This window comes from Pomacea canaliculata, linkage group LG4 (genome assembly GCF_003073045.1).
Source record: "Pomacea canaliculata isolate SZHN2017 linkage group LG4, ASM307304v1, whole genome shotgun sequence".
NCBI lineage: Eukaryota > Metazoa > Mollusca > Gastropoda > Architaenioglossa > Ampullariidae > Pomacea > Pomacea canaliculata.
The window spans coordinates 9,844,735-9,870,115 of NC_037593.1; the positions used below are offsets into that span (position 1 = coordinate 9,844,735).

At 48.1% G+C, this 25,381-nt stretch overlaps 1 protein-coding gene across 1 annotated transcript in view; it reads right to left on the reverse strand.

Annotated features, from left to right (window-relative positions):
- Positions 1–25,381, reverse strand: part of LOC112561552 (LIM/homeobox protein Lhx5-like) — a 106,298-nt gene that overhangs the window by 25,276 nt on the left and 55,641 nt on the right. Inside the window, exon 4 of the mRNA XM_025234111.1 lies at positions 5,693–5,864. Within this exon, the coding sequence (XP_025089896.1) occupies positions 5,693–5,864 (172 nt within the window). The remainder of the gene's footprint in view (positions 1–5,692; positions 5,865–25,381) is intronic.

Here is a 25,381-nt window from a genome sequence, read left to right on the forward strand (position 1 = left end):
CCCGTCGTGCTGGTCCTGGCTCAATCCCCAGACCCTCCTTACGGGCCTCGCTAGACACACACCGAGATGCTAATCCGCTGCCTTTCACCTGTCCCCAGGTGTGAGACAGCCGCGTAAATCTGTTGCCTGCGGCTACGCGAAGAGCCGGCTTTCCTTAGCCCTGTAATCAGAACAGAGGATGTGGGCAGGTTGGCCTTAGCCTTGTAGTCAAAATACAGACACGACCAGTCAGTCCATACCTCGAATGCGGATTTTGCTAAAGCAGATCTCTTTCAACCGAGAAACACTCAACAGAGCTTTTTTATTTGTTTATCAGTAAGCTCGAGATGTGATCCAAAACATCTCACAATCTAAGCAGTTGAAGGCGTTATGACAACTGGCGCAGGTCTCAACGACTCCGCAGCTCCGATTCTGTAGGGAACAGAAATCTTTGTAATCAGACCGCCTTTCTTTCGTGAAATATCAAGAGTTCGCCGAAGTCCTTGTAGTAGGAAAGACGATTTTCGTGACCTCCAGTGATGGTGAGGTCAGCCTCAGCAGCCCTACCTGCTGGACACTAGAAGTGAGAAAGTAGATGTTGGCTTCTCTCTCAGGTCAGGTCTCATACTGCTGTACCACCAACAGGACCACTAGCAACATCGCCATCACAAACAATAGCAAAGTCTAGGACAGGTTTCCGATGGACAAACTACAGAAACACTATCATCACCACCAGCAGCAGCAACCAGACAGCACTAGCAAGTGTAGCGACTTGTTTGAGCTGCCGGCCAGCGCCATGTTGACCGGACGTGCTGCAGGACAGGCTGCTGTGCTTCACGTGGTTTGCAGAACCTTAACGTGGGGGACAGGGGAGATAAATGCAACGGCTGACATGCCCGTATGTTCAGCCGCAAAGCCTCGTGTGACGTGTTTGGGCTTGTATGGGATGCGAAGGGAGGAATATCAAAGAAAAAAAATGTCCCCGGTGGAGTTGCTCGCTTCCAAGACTTTTACAGGTGCGCGTGCACATGCCTTTGCGTGCATTCCTCTTAAAGAGAGAGAGACAGAGAAGTCCATGTTTACGTGTCTTGTTCTGTGTTGACTGGGAGGCCAAAACTTCAGTCGGAATGTATAAAGCTGATTTGATTTTAGACAACTAGGAAATAAAGCTGACAGATTGTGATCTGTTGTGGCTGACTGACCAGTTGGTTTGCACGAGAAGAAAGTGCTTTCGCCCAGCGGCGATTTCGCACTATGGAAGAAAGGAAAGCTTAATGAACATGAACAAGTCAAGAGAAATGCTTGTGTCTGAACACGAGACTCATCATGTAAGACAATAGGATCCCCGCTGCGGTGACGACAAGCGAGTCTTGCCACTGCGCCATCGGGCATCCCTCACATCCTTCTTGGACAAGCGGGATGAGGGGACAGCTAGGGTTACACATCAGTGAGACCGCGAGAGTTTGATCAGAACAAACAGACCTGCTGCAGCCTGGAAGCTTGGGACGATGGTGGTTGTATAGCTCGCTGAGAACAGCCCCGCGACCCGTAACCGTGAGAAGTCCTCAAAAATGTGCTTGGAGAACCCAGACCTACCTCTCTGCCTAACTTTCTCTTAACTAATAAAAGCATACCTACTATCTTGTAGACCTAGTGCCTGTTCGAGACCTTTTCATCACAGAGTAAAAAAAAAAATGGAATTGAGCCACTAAAGCTTTTTTTTCTAAAAGGAATAATAACCTCATACCAAGGCTCGCATCTAGATACGCCATCAGGTTATGATAGTTCTTCAGGAGGCCTCTAGTCTCTTCCTGTAGGTCAAAAGGTCAACAATGCCACCCAGCACGACCCTGGATGAACCTAGAGGCGGAAATAAGACAAAAGACTGCCGTATCCCACCAAATAGTTTCTTCTCCTATTCCCCCTCCCCCAAATAATCCCCCAAAACCCCAGACTAATCTTTTAACTTTTTTGCACGAGAAGAAGCCAATGTGACTTGATAACGTACATTGAAATAAAACATCACCCCTCCCCAAAAAATGGTGTTTCTTTGTCGTTAAAGATAAGCAGTCAACCGTTGATCAATCGCCACAGGTTCATGTGAGAGACGCAGTCTTTGGCTGTTTTCCTTGGTCTGACGACAGAGGATTACTTCCTGGGCTCAAAGCTGGGGAGGCACATTCCTAAGTGACTAATAAATTATGATAATTGTGACAGTTATCATGAAATTATCAGCTTCTGCGGAAACTTTTGTTGACTTTGGCAGTGGCAAGACAATTTCAACCCTCGTAGTGAAAGACCAACATTCTCCTGTGTTTTTAAAAATTATTTTTCAAATGAAATAAAAACCCACCACAAGCACCCAGGGTGTATTACGAGGACTACGGCAGCCCAGGCGGGGCCTCGCTACAAGACAGGCCCCAACGCGATGGGGAGCGACACGCTCGCCCTCTGGTGTGTGGCGCTGGAAGCTCCAGCCCCTCGCGACGCGTTCGCCCCAAGCGTGACAGGTCGCGGGGAAGACAACCCCAGTTCAAACAGCGAGCGTAACCCGATACAGTCCGCAGCACAGCTCATCCACGAGGCGCACAGCAGCACCTGTGGGGGGCAGCACTACCTGCAGCTGCACGTGCATACCGTACAGGGAGGGTAGGACGCGAGTGTGTGCATGTTTGAAAGGACCCGCGTCTACGTCTGAACTACTTCACAGTGGGGAAAACTACGTGACGATCACGTAAAAAAAACGGAAAAAAGGAAACACAGTCGCTTTCTTTCAAAATAAAGAAAAAAAAATCACGCACACACAAACACGCTCGCGAACGCAATGATGCACACGTAAATATAACGTCCCCTTTTTTCAATGGAAAGATACGCACGATGAGAGACTGTGGGAAGTAATCGTTACATCTCTTAACCATTAAGTCGAGATTGCAGCCAAGGGTTGAGGGTAACCCATCTGATATCCCACAGTACACTGCGCTCTCCTACAGAAAGAAACGGAGCAAGCAACAGATTGCAGATCTGCACGCAGACACACAAACACACTGACATACCAGCGCAAGAAAAGCTTCCCAGTATTCATGGCTTGTGAAAACAGAAAAATGTTTTTAATCAGTTTTTCTTGGAATCGCTGCACCTTGACTTCGTGTTTGAGGTTTCTCGAGAAAATAAAGATAGTGCTCATTGGGAGCAGTTCCCGCTATGCGAGCGATGACCTGTGTGTCGAGACACGAGGAGGCACAATGACCACCGAGGTAGGGCGCAGCAGCAGCAGCAGCAGCAGACGCGATGGTCTGTTGGAGCCAAAATTAGTATATCTCGGCCGCCTCGGGATTCCAGCACACAGCTCGTTCTTTGTGTGCCGATGAGAAGGGTGATAACCACTTATCGCTGATGACAGATGGGGATCGTGTCAGAATAGAGACGCTCAAGCAAGGCCTGGGGTCGGCGTGCACGAGGGAGGCCTTAAGACTGGCGAAGTGTCCCAGGGCAACAATGTTTGATTCAGATATGCATCTCTACGACAGTGCGTCGACATCACGCGGCTCGAGTTTAAAAGCAGCATATCCTGTCTCTCTCATGTAATATGCATGTCGGATGGCTTCTACTTAGCCTAAATATAGGTCCAAGTGCGCAGTTTCTTGTCTGCTTCCCGAAACGATAAAGCCAATCGGAATTTAGTTCTTCGGTTTTCATCAGACTTTTTCCCGGACAGGCATATTCAGTTGTGTTAAATGCTTTATTTTACTTACCTCTTAACACTGGAAGCTAATAGGGCCACAGTCTATTGTTATTAGCCGACAGGGGCCAAGTGTAGAATCGTACCACCTACATCTGCACGCCTAGCTAAGCTACAGATGTTTCATAGTGTGAACTAGCTGCCAGTGTGTAAGCCAGATACTGCGACTGTCCACCAGAATGTGAACTTCGTCATCATCGCCAGCTGCTACTACACATACTTTGCAACGCAGGCATGACGATGGCGGGTACTGCTCCAAGGGGAGTGTACAAGGTCCAGAGACTTCCGTCCGAGTCCAGCTTTGAGCTGACATGAGTGGAGGAGGGAGGAGCAGGGGTAGGAGGTTTGCCAGCAGTGAGGGAGGCTGAATCAGCGAATCTCGATGATAGGGCAAAGTCCCATGAAACAGATACGTCAGCATGAGCCACCCATCGATCGCCGAGCTCACAACTGCCTTACTCGCATCACCATCACAAAATCGCTTTCCAAGAGTCAACCTGACCCTAGACTAGGATCAAGAAGACCAGCGCCAGGCCGTGAATAGAACTTACTTGAATGACATATCCAGCACCATGTGTCTCAATACAGTTAACCCCCTCCCCACCCCTCCCCAACATCCAACGCACACCCGTATAACGACTAGAAAAGCCTTTTTCAGAGGTGTGCGCGTCAAGGGACAACAGCCCCACCCTAAAGCCCCACTCGTTCTCCTGGCATGGGCGCCCACTGCCGCGTACCCGGATACGTGTGGTTGGCAGTCTGTACCCAAAGATAACCCAGGCTGTCTGTGGGGACTCCCCGCCAGCAGCATTCAGCGTGCGCCAGACTAGGAATAACACTGGCATTGTCCTGGCCGCACAATGGGCCCAGCGGGCCACGCAGCAGGGCCTCTGGCCTGCGGCCGCAGGAACCAATTGTTAAGACGAAGAACAACGGCGAGGCACCAGCTGAGCTCTCGGGGACCTTGGCCGAGGTTTGGAAAAAAGTTACAAGTTGGTACAGCGACATCTGGGGAGGGGACTGCTTCTGCGATTCTCGCAACCACCCTCCGTCCTTCTATATTCAATGGCTTCTATCTTTTTTCTGTCTCTATTTCTCTCTCACCCTTCAAAAAACCACTGCCGTTAAAACAGTAAATTTTTAAAAGGGTGCCGAAGAGAGTCTTTCATGAATTTTTCATTTCGCCCGCGGTGAAGGAAGTACGGGTAAAAAAGAAAAAAAATCTACAGTAAATATACCCGAAAGGCCGTGAATAAGATACGAACGGCTTTCAAGTAGTTTCATATAGGAGCTCTTCAGACATTTTCTTCTGGGTAACAGAAATTGAGATTGTCTTCCTTTACTTTCTTTTTAGGTTTTAACGTACGGTGTTCGTGGGGTGCGGACGGGGCAGAGGTCATCAAGATTCCTGCTGCAACACAACACGGGTGACTGCAGCACGACGTGAAGTGCTCTTGCGAACCAGGCTTCGGGTGAATCGTCTCTTGTAGAGATTCGTCGCCTCGCCTTGTTGTCTGGTTCATTGTCAAGCTTATTTTCTAGCTTAATGCCAACGCACCCACTAACTCACGACGGGTAGAGAGAATGAGAGAGAAATAAAAGGAGACGGAGGAAGCCGGACAAGTAAGGATCTTCATCTCGGCGACGTAGAAACGACGTAGCTTGGAGTGTCAGCTGGCGTGGCGAAAAGTTGGACCGTAGACAGCACAAACATTAGGTGTCAATGGCGTGAAGAGTCAACACAGGGCTGAGATGTTACAAGGCCAGCCACGGAATGTGGGCAACAATCAGGTACGTGACAACGGCAGCCATGGAATGTAACAGTCAGAGACACGTGACAAGGACCCCCCTTTAGAATGTGTAGGAACTGTTTGAGACGTGACAAGAACCTCCCAAACAATGGGGGAGAGGAGGGTGGCAGTTACAGGATGATTCAGGTCCACAGTCACCAATGTCCGCCACCTGTGTACTCACCAAAGTCAGCCCCCATGTATCCAAACCCAGGACCGAGCATGTCGGGACTGTCCTCCTCGCCAGGCCGCAGCGCCCTCATGCGGCGAGGGTTGCGGAAGAAGTGTCGGCGCGCGCCCAGAGCGCTCAACTGTTTCATCCTCCTCTCCTTGGATCTGCGGTTCTGGAACCACACCTGAAACAAACGGACTTTCCGTTAGTCATCGGCATGTGTCAGTACTCATCGCTGCTGGCAGCTGCTCATTGAAATGAGTTTTGAGTTTCTGAGCAGCACAGCTGTCAGTGTGCACCTGCATAAAGTCAGGTGAACCACTAATAAAACTGTTTTCATTCGAATCCTTATATTTATGACGATAAACGTGCATTTTTTTATTTCTTGTATGTCTGGTAACGGATCATTGCACAAAAAAATACAAAACAAAAACAAAACAAGCATGACCGCAAAAACAAAAAAACAAACAAACCAAAAAAAAAAAAAGAAAATACAATATTCTAATCATCAACAGGTGTTTGTTTTATATAAAACCTGTTTATTCAACACTTTTTTAAAGGATGTCTCTTTAACATTTCTGTTCAGGTTCAAAGAGACTAAAACGCCAGTTAGTAAAGTCAATTCACTAATGTTTTAATTCTTTAATTATAAAAATAATCATGTGGAAAAAATTCTTTGTACATGCGTGCAAAAAAAGTTTTTTTAGGTGGTTAAGCATTTCACGGCTATCATGAAATGGCGAGCACAACTACTGATATCACGGTTATCATATTGTTGATCAACACAGAATTTACTGCCATTGTTATTAAGTGTGTGTGTGAGCGCGCATGGGTGGGCATGTGTTTGTGTGTTTGTTATATCCATTTCTAAAAAGCTTTGATGATTTATCTGCCTATATTTCCTTACAATAAAATCTGACAGCTGCAACAATTTTCTTTCCAAAAGCTGTGCATGACATTCCCCCCTACACCTGGGGCAAACGTGTTGTGGAGTATTTTATTCTGTGGCAGAAGAAAGCAGCTTCCTAGCGGCAAATGTGTTTCCGTGGCGACCAAACCATAACACACACACCTAGTGTATTCACCTCTGTAGTGAAAGCTCAAAACACTTCCTGTCAGCACATTTTTAAAGCCACCACGAAGCCAAACTCAAGGAAAAATAAAATCTTCTCCGCCATAAACCGCAGTTGAAACACAGTTTAATAGTCCCGCTAACATGAAATCCAAAAGAAACGCCGGCAAAACTTCTTGCGGACAGATAAACTCAAAAGGAAAATAAAAAAAGCGAAGTGAACCACCTAAAAGGACGGCCATCAAAAGACAGCCAGGGCTGGCCAACGCTCCGGAAGTGGCACTACCGCACTCTTTTAGGGCCCCTGCTTCCCAGAGGGCGCTGGCGTCGAGTCACGTGACAGGACCGCGTGGACAGATTACAGCGTTTGGCAATTTCCCTGCCTGTCATTAAACCGTTAGGTCTGCAGCTAAGTGTCGCATAACCGTTAGCCATCTCGGGACGAGCTCATGCGTTGAGGACACAAGCGGCGGCGGTTTTCAGGAGGAAATTCGTTCTTGGAGCCTCTAAGCCTGCAAGGTATATTGCCGGTGAAAGTCGCCTATCGTCAATATTTGTCACCCAAACCTAAATGAGAATCGCTTAATTTTTTTTTTTTTTTTTTTTTACTTTTTTGAACGGAAATCGTTGTTAAAAGTGTTCCACACTCTGCGATTTCGATAAAGAAGGTTCTTTCAACTGCCAGTTACACCATGTCCTCTTGTCGGGTGTGGGTCGCTGTGATAAATATTGGGACTTTGTTGTCTTAACCCAACAATCACCAGCAAAACCACCTGAATTTGCGCCGTATTTGCGTTTGGGACGCATGCAAGTAGTTGGTCTTTCGGACAGAATTAGTATCACACACACACCTGTGAATATGTTGTTGAAAGGAAGAAAGTAGAAATGAAATGTATAAAATTTACCCATGGATGTTTATGGGTGGATTGCTGTCTATCTGCCAAGACCAAAGCTTAGCCTCTTTAAGTTCTCCGCTGTTAGTCTCGGCGAGCCTCAACAAAAAATGTGACTAAACCGGAAGCTTTGTAGTCTCATGCCTCGTTTTAGTAGTTAACTGGGAACAAATCGTCTGCCTGCAGTCCAGTAATACAAGTTTGTGATTCAACTCTCCATGACCTCCTGGCCATCTGTCGCAGATGACTGTTCTGTATAATTTAGATGACCGGCTTGTACAGCTGAGACAGCCAGTCCCTACAGTTCAGATGACCGGTCTCCACAGTTCACATGACCAGTCTCTACAGATGACCAGTCTCTACAGTTCAACGCTTGCATGCTGAGCGATAACATGACGAATGCGAGGCCACCATATCAATATCCGTGTCAGAATGTCACAAGAGCCGTTATTGATCACTGGACAGACATGGAGGCGACCAACAGTGACACTGACATCTGTTTTTCACAGCACGCGAGGCACACTTCCTACAGACACCGATCTGTTTACACAATAAAGCCGCAAATGTGATGGAAAAGACTATTCTTTTTTTTTTTTACAGATTTTTGTCAGTAGAATGACGGAACTGAAAACCATTTTTTTCTCTGGGGTGGGGGGAGACTAACATCACACTTCTATAGGGGTCAAAGGACGTTGGGAGGACGTGAAGCCACAGCAGGTGTGACAAACATCCTCAGCCACAGCATCGGACATCCTGCTACAGCTGTGACATCGTGGTTTCTGTGACTACACAGATATTGTTCTCTATAAAACCCACGACTGGCTTACACTACACGCTCTCTCGCTCTGGGACCCTGAGGGAGGAGGGGATGGGGCAGGGGCTATGTGGCCGGCCTCATGCTGAGCACAGCTCCGTCATTATCCTTCATCCTGCCATCGCTGGCCTTCAGCAGCAAGTCTCGCAACTCTCAGTCTGCACGAACAGGGTGCCCACGCCGCTATCACCACAGTCACCACCATCACCATAATCACCACCATTACAACCATCACCCTCATTACAACCATCACCACCATCTACTTTCACCAGCATCCGGCTCCACAAGCTTTTTTTTCGAAGTGTGTGTGTGGTCTAGTGGCAGTGCATCTCTTTTTTTTTTCTCAGTGTATCCCCTTCCTGCACCCTCCCGTCTCTTGACACAACGCTCGTCTGTATTGTTACAGTTCTCGCTCCACGAGGAGTTTGCAAGATGGTGTAAACAGTAAACAGTGTCGCCAGCAAACTGCCAGGCCGACAAGCTGGGTGAGATAGACAGGTGCCGGACAAGAGGGGGTCGGGTGGATTCATTTATTTGTAGCCGGTAGTTGCACTCGTCAACAGACCGATTGTATGTGTGACGTCACAGCTCAGGTGTGGTAAGCAGATGACGTCACGATGAGGCGTTGGGTGTATTCTGAGAAACGTCTCTACCTCCCCACCAGGCGCACCCATCGTTACTTGGAATGGTGAAGTCTACTGAGTTCTGAGTTGGTTTTTTTTTTTTTTTTCGTTACACAGCGAGAATTGCGAAATTTTCCGTTTCCTCCTGAAAATGTGTTTTGTACTGAGTGACATCCGGGTATCTTTTAGGGTCAGTAGGTACTACAAGTATATATACTAAAGCAATAAAAACAGTGGGATCTGAACTGATCACTCTTTATCCTCTTGCCAGTAAACATTGTCGAACATTCCCAGTTTGGAAGTGATGTCACCAAGACGATGACATATCAGCACAAACGTCACCCTCGTGTCGGCGATCACATGACCCTCACACTCGACGAGGGTGGGAGACTGGGACTGCAGGTAACGCTTGCGCCTGTTGTCATGGTGAGCACCCCTCCGAGACAACCAAGTAAATCAGAGATAAATACAAGCTGTGTGCAGTTTCATGCACGTGTTCCGTGTTTCTTTTTTCTCATATTTTTTTCTTTTCTGTTTTTTTAAAAGGAAACAGGCCGGCTAATGTTACCGTGCGCCACATGTGTTTCTAGTCTGTTTAACGGCACAATGCGTTCATTTTCTCCCAGACTTGCCGTTCTTGGCGATCAGCCGCTGCAAAGTGATACTCGCTACGAGTTATCTGCCTGATAAGGTGACAGAGGACCGTGTAAGTAAGAGGGTCACGGCTGGGAGAGGTCAGCGGCTACACCAGCAGACGGATGCCAGAATCGTTTCGATCCTCCAGGAGGTGCCAGGGGGAAGGGGAGGGTGTAAGTGTATAGGGCAAGCCACCTGCTTTTCTTTGTGAAACTTGTGAATTGTGTGTGTGCGGCTCAGTATTAGTCCAGCTAAATAGACGAACGAAAACTTGTTTTGTTGCAACACACAATTTTAATCTACGTCGCTGACACGTAGTGTTGACGATAGAAGGAGACTACGAACAACGATTCGAAGAAGAATTGTCATCCACGTCGGCTTCACGTTGGGACCACAGGTGGTGTTCTTAAAACTCTGTCCAAGCTCAGGTGTCCAGCTACTTTGTTCCTCCCGCAACCCGAAACTGACGGAGAGTTCTCGCACAATCACGTAGTTTTGTGTTGGGGAAAGCGTCGAATATCCCTGGTACTAATCCCCGTCGGCAGGGCCATTGGTGGAGTCACCGGCACGCCACACTTTACGACAAGCCGTTGAATAGATGTCGAGGGTGTGAGTCCAGGACTGAGCTAGCAAGCTTGGCACTACCCGAGCTTCGTGCAAAATATGTCAAGCCAAGGAGGCAGCTTTAATCATGATCCACCCCACCCACTCCCGCCTGCCCTCTCCCTCCGCCGAGAAGAAGACTTTTACCAGCTCGGTGACAGTTCTCCACTCTAAGGGTCCCCGATCAGATCCCCGGAAATTTGAACCATCATGCCACACACATGCACGGAACTCGGAGCTCACTGGCTAGGACCCCTGGGGCGCGGAGGGACCTTACCTACAAGAGCCAAGTTCCTTTTTCAGCTATCAACCCACCCAGAGTCTGACTTTAAGTTGAGTGGTACACAAGGGACGGGAAAGGATTTTGCGGTTCTTTTATTGCGACACCAATCTTTCCACCCTTACAATCGGTGTAAGCTTAGTCGACGACATATTTTTCTTCGTCGTTCCCCTCCCGCCATCCGACCCCTTGGCTCCTCCGACCACCGCCACACACGCTCGGCTTTTTTTAAAAGTAAGGGTTGTGAACGACGACGACAGTGCATTAGAGATAACACACCAGTGAGCTGTGAAATACAAGCATGAGGCTGGCATGAAGACATTATTTTCTATGCAAAATAAGCCGCCGTTGATGAGAAGAGCTTACAGAGACAGAAACTGAAGAAGAAGTGCCGTAGGAGGGATGGCGAAAAACGATCAGGCGTTGCTCCTGCAGGATGAGGACCCTTTGTATCCTAAGCAAGCTGTGGAGCGGCATGAATCACAAAAAATGATGTAGACACTCACCAAAGAGTTCCTTAATAGGACTACTTCAAAAACCTGCAGACATACAGGTCCATCTACACACATTATATATATATGTATTCTGTGAGGGTATCTTTTAGACTAGGATGAGGGTTCAAATCTCCTTTCCGTTGTTAAAACGTGTTCATGGGATATATATATATTATTCAGTGGGTGATACCAATGCAGGTAAAACAAGATACGAGGCTTCCAGCTAGAGTATTTTTGTCTCATTAGAACATAAATAAAACATAAACGCAGTCCGTCCATAGGATGCTACCCTGGGTCACTGTAGTAGAAGCCCTTTACCGAGGTCTAGAGGGAGCCTGTGTGCATGCCAGACATTTTAATGGAACAGACCGTTAGCTGTCTGACGTCCCATAACCCCTGACGTCATGGCTCTTACTGGTCCTTCCGGAAGTTGGGTGGTCAGGTGTGATGTGAAGAGTGACAGTAACCGCTGTCAGGTGTGAATGGCTGCGTTCACAGTATCGGATACACTCAGATAGCCATCAAAGTCACATGACTGGTAATTTTTTTAACATTTTTTTATTTCAGCGATGCTAGAGGATATCTGCAGCCCCACGGATAGCACCCTTGTTCCGTGTAATCTACGTCATTTTTACGTGACTCTTGAAGCCCTGTGGGTCTGACAGTTTACGCCGTGTTTACAAAAGCGTGTAGAGTGACAAGCCGCCCAGTGTTCGCGACTGAGATAACATCGCGGCAGCGGCAGCGATACGCGGCGCGGCATCTCGTGGTGCTGACGTGTGCAACACAGACCTACACCACCGCTCCCTCTCCTCGCTCTCTCGTTAGCCATCTGTCGTGTGCGTTTGTCGTGCGTCGTCTGCACACTACTCTCAGAAGGTTGGAGGTCAAAGTCAACCCACGGTGAGAGAGAGCGAGACGGAGGCGGGTAGCAAGTGCATACACATGGCTGGATATATAAAGATTAAAAATGGTCACGAGAACAAACAATAAATGCGACTGGAAATTACCCGACAGTAATAAAACCAACAACAATCTGGATCGTTTGTAAATTCTCTCCCCATATCTCACTGTTTCCTGTGTGTGTTGTCTCCCCCTCCCCGTAAGTAAGGGTCTTTCTCCGAAACTTTGCCCAGCTATATCTAGAGCAGGCTCAAGTGAGTGCCAGACGTGCGATGCACGTGCCAGAAACCGACTTCAAGTGCTGTGAACTTGGTAAGTGCAAGTCACTAACACCAAGTACATCGTAGCACTGCCTTATCACTACGCTGCAGAGAAAAGTGCAAAAGACAAAACGACAACAACTGCCCAGTTAAGACATGTTGATGAAATGCTGGATACAAGGCAGCAAACTGGTTGCCACAGCAACACTTAGCGACCTCACACGGTCTGAATGTAATAGTATGAGGAGCATTTGTTCCTGCAGGCCATGGGGTTGAAGTATTCCCACCAAAGGTGAGAATTACCTCCCCTCGAGAGAGGTCAGAGTTGGTTACCCTCAAGAGTGTAGAGATTTCAAAAAATAATAAAAATGAGGGGTGTGGGGACCAAGAAGGAGTCCTGCAAGGACTGATGGAATCTTTTCTGGGAGGTATTAGGGCGGTGTGTAGGTAAGCTACAGATTTATCTTCCCGGGAGTTTAACCTCTGACCCGTGCAGACGAATGTACTGAATCTGGCGTCGGCCACTAGTGGAACTTCTGTCTTCTAGTCACACCACACCACTCACTGCCTGTTCCATGCTTCAATGGCGCATGATTGTCCAAGCTTAGTCGATGTGGAAATTTCACACGGATCGACAGACAAGAAGTCTGCAGAAAACACAAAACACGGATTGTTGATTGTTTTTACCAACTTCTGGCGTGACGAGGATTAAAATCAACAAGCTAACGAGGTGCAGCCGTCCATTCAAACTGTCAAACAATAAAAGAACACTGGTCACAACATGATGGCAATATCGCATTACAACATTGTGTAGGTGGACGAACCGGAGGTACAAGAATGAACATAGGGCTAGCACTTGCAGACACAGGGGCTATTAAGGCTATGTGTTTATGGCCGCGTAGGAAGGTAGAGTGATTTTTGTAAAGATAACGGATTACAAGCTGTAGGGGCAATGGAGGAGAGCAGAGAGCTGAAAGAGACTTGCGGTGTGGAAACGAGATTAAGGGGAAACCTTTCACTGGGGAACAGCGCCAGCGGGTGTGAACACAGCGTTCAGTCGGGTATTGTACCCGTCCTTCCGCCCAGGTACTCGCCTGCCAGTGTGCTTGCATGCTCGCGTGCGTGTAGGTGACAGTGAAAAGGGTTGGGGAGTGAGAAAAGAAGTCCTTTCAATGCATTTCCGTTCAAAAGCATCTCACAGATGTAGCAGACTGTTTCCCGATGGCTGGAGTACAAATACTCGCGCAGCCCGACACTCTTTTTATTGCTGTTGTTATTATTATTTTCTTCACGAGCAGCCCCGTCACAACCTTCAGGACAGGAACAGAAAAATTTTTTTTTTCTTTTTCTTCCTGTGATGGGAAATAAAAATGAACGCCTTAAGCCGGGAAAGACTTCTTGTTTCAGACGCGCGCGCTAGGGTTACCTCACGGGAAGAAGGAGGTTCTCTATCGGAGGGACGGCGCCACATCAAAGAGGCCGACTAACCTGACGAAATGGTCCTGTCTGGAGACGAGAGAGTGGGCCACTGGAAAGAGGACCCTGCGAAGTAGAGCCTCGCTGCTGAATGAAAGCTGAGAAAAGTTTTCTTCTTTCACCCTCTCTCTCTCCTCCACTCCTCCCTTCACGGTGGGGGCACAGCAATGGTGCGGGAGAGAAAAAAAAATTTAAAAAAACCCGCCCAAGACAGTTTGCAGGCCGACGTAAACCATGTTTTGGAGTAAGCTTTTGACATCCTGATGAATAAGACGAAAAACTTGCCGCGCGCGCACATAGTGACGTCACAGGCTGTGTTTACACGTAACCGTCGGCTTAGGTAAGCAGCAGTGTGTGTCAGTGTGTGCGTGTGTGTGCGCGTGACTGTGAGTTTATGCACGTGTGCGTAAAATAAAGCAAAAGAGGACAGACGAACAGACAGAAAAAACTCAAGGAAACGAGAGATAGCGAGTGCAGAAAGTCCACACTACCCAACACACAGCTGTGTGCTTGACTTCCAACCTTCGTCAGCTCAGCAGATGTGCGTGGGAAAGCGCTTCTTGACTTTTTTTCCTATGACATTACAATTTTATTTCTTTCTCTGTCAATTTTACTTCTTTGTTTGTGCTTTAGCTTCTTTAATGAAATACATTTACATCCTTGTTATGACATTTGTACCTTAGTATTATCTTTTACTAATTTATTGGAATACTTTAACTGATTTGTTCTGAAAATTTTACCCATACATTTTTTTTCTTCTTACCAAAATTGTACTTTTTATTTTAACATTTTATTTGTTTCATTTGTTTAACGTAAGGTGAACATTTACTATGCACATAAAGTCTGCGTGTCAAAACTAATTTATGTCAGCTTTTCATCTGCATCATCGTCGTTCTCTTAATTGCTCGATGTTGGTGAATGATGGTCGTCATCAGCTTTTACGTCAGACCATCCTGGAGTTGCCCCCCCCCCCACCTCTGCAAGCACCGCCATCCAAGCGAGTTACTGCCCCTTGCTTTGTGGCTTGCCAAGAGCTGCTCGAGCATTCAACGAGTCCCTTCTGGGCTCAAATGGCGAACGAGGCTTCACTTCAAACAGTCTGCCAGGACTTGCCTCCTCGTGCCAAGCGTGAAACCATCTTCTTTAGGTAACCCATCCTATACGCCACCCACTTACACCCTCCACCCCACTTACACACTCATGTAAACCCCAAGAAGATATTCCCAAGCTGCGCTGAGAACTCGGCGTTTTTGATGGCGATCGTCTGCACGAGGTTTACGTGCTGCAGGAATGGCTGGTGGCGGTGGTGGCGATGTTGGTGGAGGTAGGTGGTGGCTGGTATTCGTGAAGCGCATTCTTTAGAAACAAAAACTTTTGACTGAACACTTCAGCCCTCAGCTGGTGGCCGGAGGTGGGGTGAGGACTATGACGCAAGAGCGAAAGATAGGACTCGACCACACGAGGGTTGGTGGGTGGGTGGTAAGGACCTGCTGGACTTCTTGCTCCCCCACAACACACTGTCACGTTACATCCATCAAGAGCATCTCCCCCACCCAACAGTCTACCCAGCCAACCTTGCCTTTTTACGTTAAAGGGAAAAAGCCACTCAAGCATCCCTGGCTGCAAGTTCCTGCCCCGTCAACTCCAGCACCATGTCAACGAAAACTGTGCAGACAAGCCATATTCTCGCACCTTTCTCCCTGAAACCCCAACCTCCCCAGCGCTTTACCCCCGATACCGAGGGGGGGGGGAGGAATCGACGGGGGCATGGCTCATCGCGAGCCTGACAAGCCTCCATGCCGGCCCTTCAATAAATCACGACGATAGGGCTAGGGCGCTTGGGCCTGGCCAGCGGTATCGAGCCTAGGTCGAGGCTCAGATGGCGGACATTAAGGGTGTTCAATGCTTGGCTGCCTGTTAAAATGAGACTCGCGCTCCTCGGGGACTGGGGTCTCCCCGTCATTAACCGATGCTACGTGAGCTGGAGCGATGCCGTTAGAAATCCCATTTCGCCAGCCCGCCCAGATGACTTGGCGAGATGATGAAGCTGGCCGCGGACCAGCGGCGGGCCGGCCACAGATGACCGAGACGGCAGAGGGCGGCTTGGAATGCTGGGATGCCTCGGCGTTCTCCGTCTTTGAGAAACGTCAATTGGACGGGAAGAAAAGGGGGTGAGGTGGGGAGGAGGACTTCAGGAGATGCTCAGACCTAAAAATCGCTCCCAACTTAATGTTTAGGAACATCCTTTTTACAAGTCACATGCTGTATACCTCCCGAGCTTTAAACTTAAAAACAAACGGAAAGTTTCTCAAAATCTCGAAACACAAAAAATACAATAATACTGCTGACAAGTCATCTTCCTTGTTGAGAATCGTGTTTTCTTTTAAACAAACATCAACTTTTCTGCGTTTCCAAAAACGGACGATACAGATTCACACTACCAAGGATAATTTTTTATGTTCACCCCGTTAATGAACTTGCTCCAAGGGAACGGCTCGGCATTTTTTCCGACTAGTGCACTCTCACCTTTGTCACCAGACTAGTTCGGTTCTCCATCCACCCCACCTACCCCATCCCCTCTCGTCAGGACGCCAAGCACGGCGCGACCCTGGCTGCAGGGCGGAGGGAGGTCAGAGTTATTATCCTCCCCGCACTCCAGGGATTCTGTCGCTCGGTCTGCGAGGGTCTGGTCCCAAGACAGAAAATTGCCTTACGCTTTGCGACCATAGAAGCCCTCACTGTTAAAAAAAAAATCGTCAGCTTTCTCCTCGAATTTCTCATCAGAATGTTTTATACGCTGAGCAACTCTCTGGGTCAATGAAAAGTGAGTATAAACACCGAATTGTTCCCCGTCTATCAACCCTCCCTTCTCTTCCCCCCTCTTCGGTAGTACACTAACATCTAGACGTGATTTCTCTGTAGTAGACTAGTGCACGTGCAGATCTATCATCGTAGCTGACCACAAGTCAATGAAATCAAGACGATGAGAATTGCTCTTGTCAAAGCTCTCGTCGCTAATGTTTACGTTGCAGTCCAAAATAATTTCCCCTTTACTGCTTGCTGAGTGTAATCACTACGTGATGACGTTACACGTATTGCAGTCCTGCACTAAATTACTGAACGTTGTCATCAACCTTTCACCTGCACTTCAAAGATTCCGTCAATGACGACGACCGCACGACGTTCACAGCGACCTCTCCGTCAGCAAGAGTTGCCTCGCAGTGACCAAAGCGCCATCTGTCACCGGCCCGCTGGCACCGAGGGGAGGGGAACAAGGGAGGGGAATATGACAACATCGCGGAAGTGGTGGCAGATAACTAACGATGCAAGGGGACGGAATCTCCTGCGACAAGGGAGGTAACTAATGACAGAACAAGAGCAAGAAAGTGGCGAAAGGCCGAGAAGTCGCCGAGACTCGAGACTCGAGGTCGACGCCCGTGTTGTTCCGTCGCCCGAACCACTCTCCCTCCCCTCCCCAACACTCCCCTCCCCCCTATCCCAGCGGGCGATGCGCCGGGGACAAGAGTAGCGCACGAGCGCTCAGTGGGTGTGCATCATGGCCGGTCTGGCGTGAGGCTGGACCCGCGTGGCCACGAGGGAGAGAAGCAGACGACAGTGATGAGCGGTGTGTAGCCTTGCTGCAGCCAGCGCCGCATACAGGGCACGGGAAACTAATGAGCAGGCAGCGGCCTTCATGTACAAGAAACATTCTGAGGAGAGAGAGAAAGAAAAAAGGAAAAAGGTGACGGGGGAAAGAAAAATTACAACACTAGGCGCAGGAAACAGACAAGGCTGTTAAGGCTGTTAGAAATGAAATGAGCAAGACACCATTGCCAAAACAAAAAAATAAAAAGGAGGAAGAAGGATCGGTGGTGGTAAGAGAAGACGAAAAATTACGGTAAAGTTATGGAGCGTGCAAAACATATTTCTCTCATTTTTCTGTCCCTTGAAGGTGAGAAGTGCATTTGTACTCGTACATAGATACACACGCAGACAAGCGAGCGGACGTACACACTAGGATGAACAAGCCTTGAAGGGAGATAATAGTCGGACAAACACTTCAGATAAGAGCCTGTCGTTAAAGACCCTTACCGGACGGAGTTTGGCCAGCAAGATGAGCTGTGCTCAGTCCCGGACATTAGTCACTCACACACACTTGGTCACGTGCTGGTCGACATATCATTAACAGTGGACAGACCACTGGGGTAAGAAAAGAATGGTCGGTGGTAGACTGAAACTCACAGAGAACAAGATGGCGAACACTCAGGAGCAGATGGCAAGCACATGTAAGGACAAAGAGGTTGGGGGGAGGGAGGATAGATGGCAGCACAGGAGAGAGAGAAGGGAGAAGAGAGGAAAGGGGAGGAAAAGAGTAGAAAAACCAGAGAGAGCGTCTCTCGTGACGATAACGACAGCGATAACATCGGAACAGTTGAAGGAAAACCACAATTTTGTGTCCAGGGGAAGAAAAAGGGAAAAAATGTTTGGAAGCTCAAAGGCACCTCTAGCGTGTTTCCAGAATATGCTGCGAGCAAGAGTTTATGATGCAAAAAAACAAAAAAAGTCTCAAATGAGCATGCAAATATATGCATAAGTTCCCGGGACAAACACGAGAAGAAACAAATCCGGAAAGGCCGTCCAATGAGACTCATCGACCGCTAGTCTACTGGAGGGCAGAATGAGGGGAGGAGGAAGGAAAACGGGGGATCGAAGTGAGGGAGGTATGAAGGTATGGTGGACGTGAAGCGTTGCAGATGAGGGAAGAGCAGGGTGGGGACAAAAGACAAGACAACTTGCAATGTCTCGAGGCTAGTTTGACTCGTCTTGTCCAGAAGGAAGCAAAATCATCTTTGTCACACCTTCCAGTCCAACACCAAACACGGAGACGAACACATGTACATACACACCTCTCGTGTCCCTAAAGTGGGACTTTTTTTTTTGGAACGGTTAGGATTTTAACAAAGCTGTTTTATTTCAGCCAGAAAAGAAGCCGAGGAAATGTGTCATGTGACACACAATGCCAAGAGCAGACGTTACAACAAACAACAGAAACCAGCTACAAGAGTCCTCGACCCCTGGCACCACGAGAGGCTCCATGCAGCTGGGCGCCAACAGGAGTCGCATTGTCGAGCCAAGATTAAAACAAAAAAAACAAACAAACAAAAAACGAACCAAAAAAAAAAAAACAAAAAAACAAAAAACAAAACACACACAAACAAAAAACAAAAAACAAAAACGGCTGTGTACATTTTTTGTGACCACCTTCGTCATCTTCCCTATTTTCTTCATCCTTATCGATACTTGCCGGAGTTGTTCAAACGAGATCTGATTTTCAGAGTAAAGACTGAGAGTTATGGATGAATACATTTAAATCGCTTTTAGTTGTTTTTACCCTTCAAGCCACTTAAGAAATTGTTTCAACAGAAGATCAACCTTCACTGCACTCATAATTAATTTGATGTTCCGTGATAGCGAACCTTCTCTCACCGTTGTCACTACGAGTGGATCCACTGTCCAGCGGCAGGCGTGGTAATTAGTAATTTAGTAATTAGTGCTCGCGACTTTACTAAGTTTTCCGAGGTTTGTGACTGGAAACCCCGCTACCCGCCGAATCCACCCTTACTTTATCACACAAGGTAACACTGAACCTGAAGGAAACAGTTGGCCTCCGCTTTTCTGGGTTTAGACAAAGTGAACCACTCTCCACTTTTCTTCGCTCTTGCAGGCAGTAGTCAATGAGACGATTTACCCCCCTTTCTTTAAATACCACCATTCGATGGCCTTGCCATGCATGCAGCCGCTGGAGTGAGTACCTTTGATCAGAAGCCAGCTCGGAGGAGTATAAAAACAATATTTGTTAGGGAGGGCACGTCAAGACGGAAGAACACGGATGGGGGGTTGGGTTGTGGGGGGGACGGGAGGGTTGGGGGCCGCTTAGCTCGTGCGAGTCTATGAAATATGCATGGGCTTTCCTTCTGCTGTTCCGACTTCTGCGACGTGCGTCAGCCCAGGAGGCAGCGGCCTGTGAGCGCCGCCTGGCGGCCCGTATTGACTGGACGACGACCGCCAATGTCAAGAAATCTGCATCGACGACTGGCGATGGGTCGGCCTGCCAGCCAGGCCTGGGTATGGGGTGGGGGAAACAGCTGCTTCACTTGCTTCGCCAAGTAATTGTTGTATTGGGGCCGTTGTTTTGCATTCGTTGATTACACCGGCAGAAGCATCTTGAGGTTAGGACGGAGGGACTGTCAACGGACTGGAATGCCGACATCATCCCCCCCACACACACACACTCAAGTGCGAGGTGTGGCGATGTGTGTGTGTGGGAGAGGTAATGATCCTCATAATTAACATTCTTTGTCAAATACGAGTGTGTGAGAAGGTGGGCAAGAGGGTATTACTTATCTCCCAGTATTACTTAAAATGTGTTGATGGTCATTGTTTACCTGCGATTCATTAAAGTGACAGAATCAGAAGGTCATTTCCGGCCTGCACTTATTCCAGCCCATAAAATACACCGGAACTAGTTCTAAGTGTCCCCAAGGATCCAGTCAGCCAGTGAAAGTCGAGATCCCGGTCAGTCAGAAGAGAGACCAGACCAGTAGGTCCAGTCAGGCAGTGACAGTCCCGACACTGTCTAGTCACAATTACCAAAGATTCAAACCGGGTACATAAGCTACAAAAGACCAGTGCCTTGCATTAATGTGTCTTTGTGACAACGAAGACCAGAGACTCTTGACCGGGTGACACAAAGTCCTTTCTTTTCTCCAACTCCTCTTTTCCTTCGCCACTTTTTTTCCTTCTTTAAACGAGAACATTTGAAAGATACTGAATCTTAACCAACTAACCGTCTCAATCAATGCGCCAAAACTGGAGACTTGAGGAGATTCACTCAATTTCTCGGGCTTCAGTTCCTTGTGTTCAGTTCCAGACTCTTCACAGAGCAGACGCCATCCTCGGCCCTGTAGGACAGCAATAATACTCACAACTTTTTTCTCTTTTCTCTCCAAACATCTAGCGGTCAGTCTCAGGCACCCATCGATGCTCGGGAAGAGGATATTTCCAGATACCTTTCTTCTGGTAACCTAGGCAACCGACAAGAGTACCAAGCCTGAGGATCCAAATTCGATTTTTGTTGGTCCCCCACCCCCGTTTTTCTTCCCCCCACCCCCTGACGAGACAAAGGGAGCGAAGCCTCACTGATGCAAGGGTTGCCTGCCTGCATTGTCCTTCCATTTGCACGTGCGATGCACGCGGTCAGAAGGCAGCAGCGCCCTCTCAACTTGTACCCACCAAGAAAGAATAGGACAGAAGAAAACACCATCCCAACGGAAATTCTTTCAAACGAAAGAATAATTCAGCGACAGATCACATTTCTGCAGATGGCGGAACGGACAAACTTTGCTGGGGACTGCGCCACCTTGAGGACATGCAACACCATGCTCCGAGAGTCACGTGCATTGAAGTACCCATAAAATGTAGTGAGCTAACAAGGCCTCTGGAGCCACCTTCACGTATGGAAGAAGAGACGAAAGTCCAAGCCATTCCCGATGTGTGATTCCAAATACCTACAGACTTTCACCATCTCCTCTGTTGCTGCTTTTCACACGTGTCCTGAAGTCAATGGTGGTCACTGGTCATACCCCCAGCAGCAATAACGTGACTCTACAATATACGAGTCACATCTACTTTTTTATTTTACAAAATTCGAAGTTATGTAAAGGGGTGTTTCGATATTTTCTCGCCTTCACACAAGCAGTAGCATACCCCGGGTGCGTTTCCACGCAATCACAAACTATGAACCACTCCGTGCTGTCGAGGGAAGTCTAAAGCGCAAGAAACGACGATATCTGAAAGCTCCACATCTTGACTGGGTGGACGGACCTCAAACTGGCATTCATTAACAACTTCCATTTTAACCTTGAAGCCTACTGGCAGGGCTCTGAATCACTGTTGTCAAGGGAGGGTGACACTCCCCACGGCGTAAGAAACAGGGTAGGAAGAAAGGGTAGGTAATACTTCCCAAATAAATCGGAAGAACTAGAAACTTCTGGTGTCAAACTTACCTCCCCATGACAGACTCACAAACCTCGTCAATGCGACAAGATACGATTTAAGAAAAACAAAAAGGACTCTGCCCATCTCAAACAGGAAATATCTGTTCACACACACATGTACATGTATGCACACACATTTAAGTAAGTGCCTGCTTGCCCAACGCTCAAGAAAAGAAGTTACAAAGAAAGAGGGAAAAAAAGAAATGAAAAAGAAAGTTGTTCAGCTCAACACCAGACACAGCCATCGCCTTGTGCCCACATCCTCCACCCGCAACGAGTTGTCTCGCCTTTTGTTCTCTCGCCTCCCTCTCCTCTTCGCGCAGTCATCGTGGACCATGTTCCCCTCTCCTCCTCCACCCACACTCCTCAGTTCCACAAATCAGCAGGACAATGGGCGACATGACCGCATGCAGGAAATGCAAACAAGAGACTATCCCAGATTTCAGGTCGAATCGACAGAGACACCCCAAAAGAATAGCTGGAGCCCGGCGAAGCCCTGTCAGGCACGAGACACGCGACACAACAGCGGTCTTCACGTCCAGCCCCGGACTTGGCAAGACACAAAACAAGCCCTTTCCCCACCCCCATGTCTCCCTACCCCACCCCAGTTCTTCCACCAACACCCACGACGGCACCGTCAGATGGCCCCGCTGGCGGATTTTCCCTGGACTTTCAGGCATTGAATGACTCGGTAAACCCTCGCCAGACTCTCGGCCAGAAGAAAGGAAAGAAGACACCAAAGGCGATTTCCAACGACTTTGTGGGAGGAAGGGGGAAACGATTGACCTACAGAAATCAGAAGCAAGGGCACAGAATCTCGTGCGCTTCTCAAAACATAATGCTTTTTGGAAAAAAAAAGGCTTACAAGACAACCCACTCCAATAGCTGCGATATGAAAGTCACATCAATGACGTTTTCTAGATCGAAAGTTTGTTCCATCTGTGTAGTATTCTGTGTATTCACGAAAAAAAAAAGAAGTAATATTCTAGAAGGGAGGTCCAAGTATTAAAGTATTCTAAACACATTCCCGTTTCCTCTTCTTCGTCGAAATAAGATAATTATTGTAAATTATGTAAAATGTTTTCAAATATAGAAACCACTTTCATTGTGAGTTTAAACACACACACACCCTCTCCCCTACAAAGACATGAGGATCACATCGAACACCTCCAGCTCGGCTCTCAAACAACAGACTGCGAGGACCTGGACAAGAAGGAAGCATTGTGTCGTCAAGTCTCGCGCTGGCATCGCGTCACAGACGAGAGCTGCAGAGGAAGAACAGTTTACGTGTTCCCAAGATGTTTACAAGGCTGGACACCGGTTGTTAGTGTTAGCGTTCTTTGAAACGCGCGGTTGCCTCGGGTGGTGGCAGAGTGAGCCCACAGGGACGCTAACAGTCCTTGGGGCCAACACCAGCCACAAACACGTAGAGGGAGCTGCTGGTCTGGAATTAACGTACCGATTGTTATCGAGCAACGACGAGACTCGGCTTAAGTTCTGAAATACGATGGCATGGGGTCCTAATTTTTTTTTTTTTTTTGGTGAACATTATTCCTCGATGCCGCCTATTCCAGAACAAACTGCACTAGCATTAGATTTTCTCCCTTTGTAAGAAAACATTATATTTACGAGTAGATGGGGAACTTTTATTAGTTTAAATAAACTGAGATGGGTTATTTAACTAAATAATCCGTTTGCAACATGACTTGTTTGTGTGGCTGCCGATCCTTTTCGTGATGTTGGTGTTGCTCGGGTTTTGGGGTAGGAGGTAGTGAGGGTAGGCCAGGCGCCGCACGCTGTACCCCGTACACACGTAGCAATAGAGACAATGGCTGGAGATGGCGGAGAGAGGGCCTGGAGTTAGTAAATGGCGGCGTTGACGTCCCTGTCATCAGCACAGGCAAGTTTCCGCCGCCGCCCGTCTGCCAGGAATTTCACACGCCGAGCTGCACGTGCAGTGCCACGCAGGGCCAACAAACAGTCGCAGAGATCCCCCTTCTCCTCCCCGTGGGGAGCTAACTCATCCAGACGTGAGTGCTGGGCCCTGAACATATATTTCTCCAACACATTCGTGCTCTGATATATGAAGTTTTCTACGGTTATTTATTTGTGCTCGAGAAATACCTATCTATTGATGTGTGTGTGTGTCGGTTAAATAAGGAGAAATAAGTATGGAAACCAAATTATACGAATTCCTGATGTTAGAAGGTTTAAAAAAAAATAGTACCGACAATAAAAAAATATTTTTGAAGCCTAATGAACATATTTTATAAAAACCCAGCAAACATTAGCTTCAGGAAATCGTCTAGGGCAGATGGCGGCCTGTGTTGGCGGGTGCAGACCCGAGGGTACACACCCCACTGCCCCGCCTTCTCTCACGACCCTGGATGCGCCCACTGAGACCTCCGGTCGCCAGCCAGCAGACCAAACGGTCCGGAACCGTGCCGCTTGCGCCCCGAGACCCGCCTTTATGTTTGGTGCAAAACACATAACATGCGGCTTTTCAAAGAAACATCAAAGGACATCGAGGCCGCACCGACCCCCACGAGCCGTGACAGGTACGTTGGCCGAGGGTGCCAGAGTTTGGGGATCCTGCCACAGCACCTCAGCAACTAGGAACGAACTTTACAGCCAGTAAGTCATTCTTTCTCTCTTACTTTTTTTCTCTCTCTCAGTTAAGTTTTACATGAGTGCTCATCGCAAGGGAAGTTAATCTCCCGTGTTTCCGCCACGGCGCGCTTTTATGACGCAGTCTCGCTTCACGAGACACTTGCGAGCTTTGGACGGGATTACGTGGTGGATGATGGCGGGCAGTGGAAGACAGCTATTAATCTAGGTCTGCTCGAGTGTTGTGCTTGAAAAATAAGTGAGAGAGAGAGAGAGCGGGTTGTCAGTCTGGCAAAATTATGAACCTGCTGTGAATATCTCTGCTCCTCTGATGAGGTTTGTGTGAAGGTTCGTATCCCGCTTCAAGACTTGGTTCACTCTGCTGCTATCTACATTGCCCCGAGAAAATGCAAAAATTTCTTTAATTCGTTGACCATCAGATATTAAGAATAAATGGATCGGGGGTCAAAGCTAAGTTGTTCTGACAGGTCATGCACTATTTCCCTGGGTAGGTGATCTCTCGTCTCCTTCAGATTCAGCTTCCCTGCTCCAAGTGGAAGTGTTTCCAATAGCCACGTCTGATTATGTGCGAATGTAAACCTAAACCATCGTTTATTTTCAGTATTAACCATGATGTTTCTGACTGTACAAGCATACCTCCATGTTTTTCTCCCACATAATCGCGTGCACTAGAGCGCGGCCGGGTCTGAAATGTCGCAGGAAGTCTGTGAGTATATGTTTTGACAGCAACACCAGGGTAGGGTTACAGACAAAGCATGGCACAGGGAATCTCCTCCAGTTCTTCTGCGCAACTAACTGCCGCTGCTGATAGGTTTATGTCTGGGAGGCCATCGCCACGGCACGAGTGTGACTATCTCCCTCAGGATCCAAGTACTGCCGGAGCGCTTTGGATTCCTCCCTCGTGCTGCAGTCCGTCCTTCCCTCGCGCGTCACACGTTCTGCCTCAAACGTTTGCTCACACT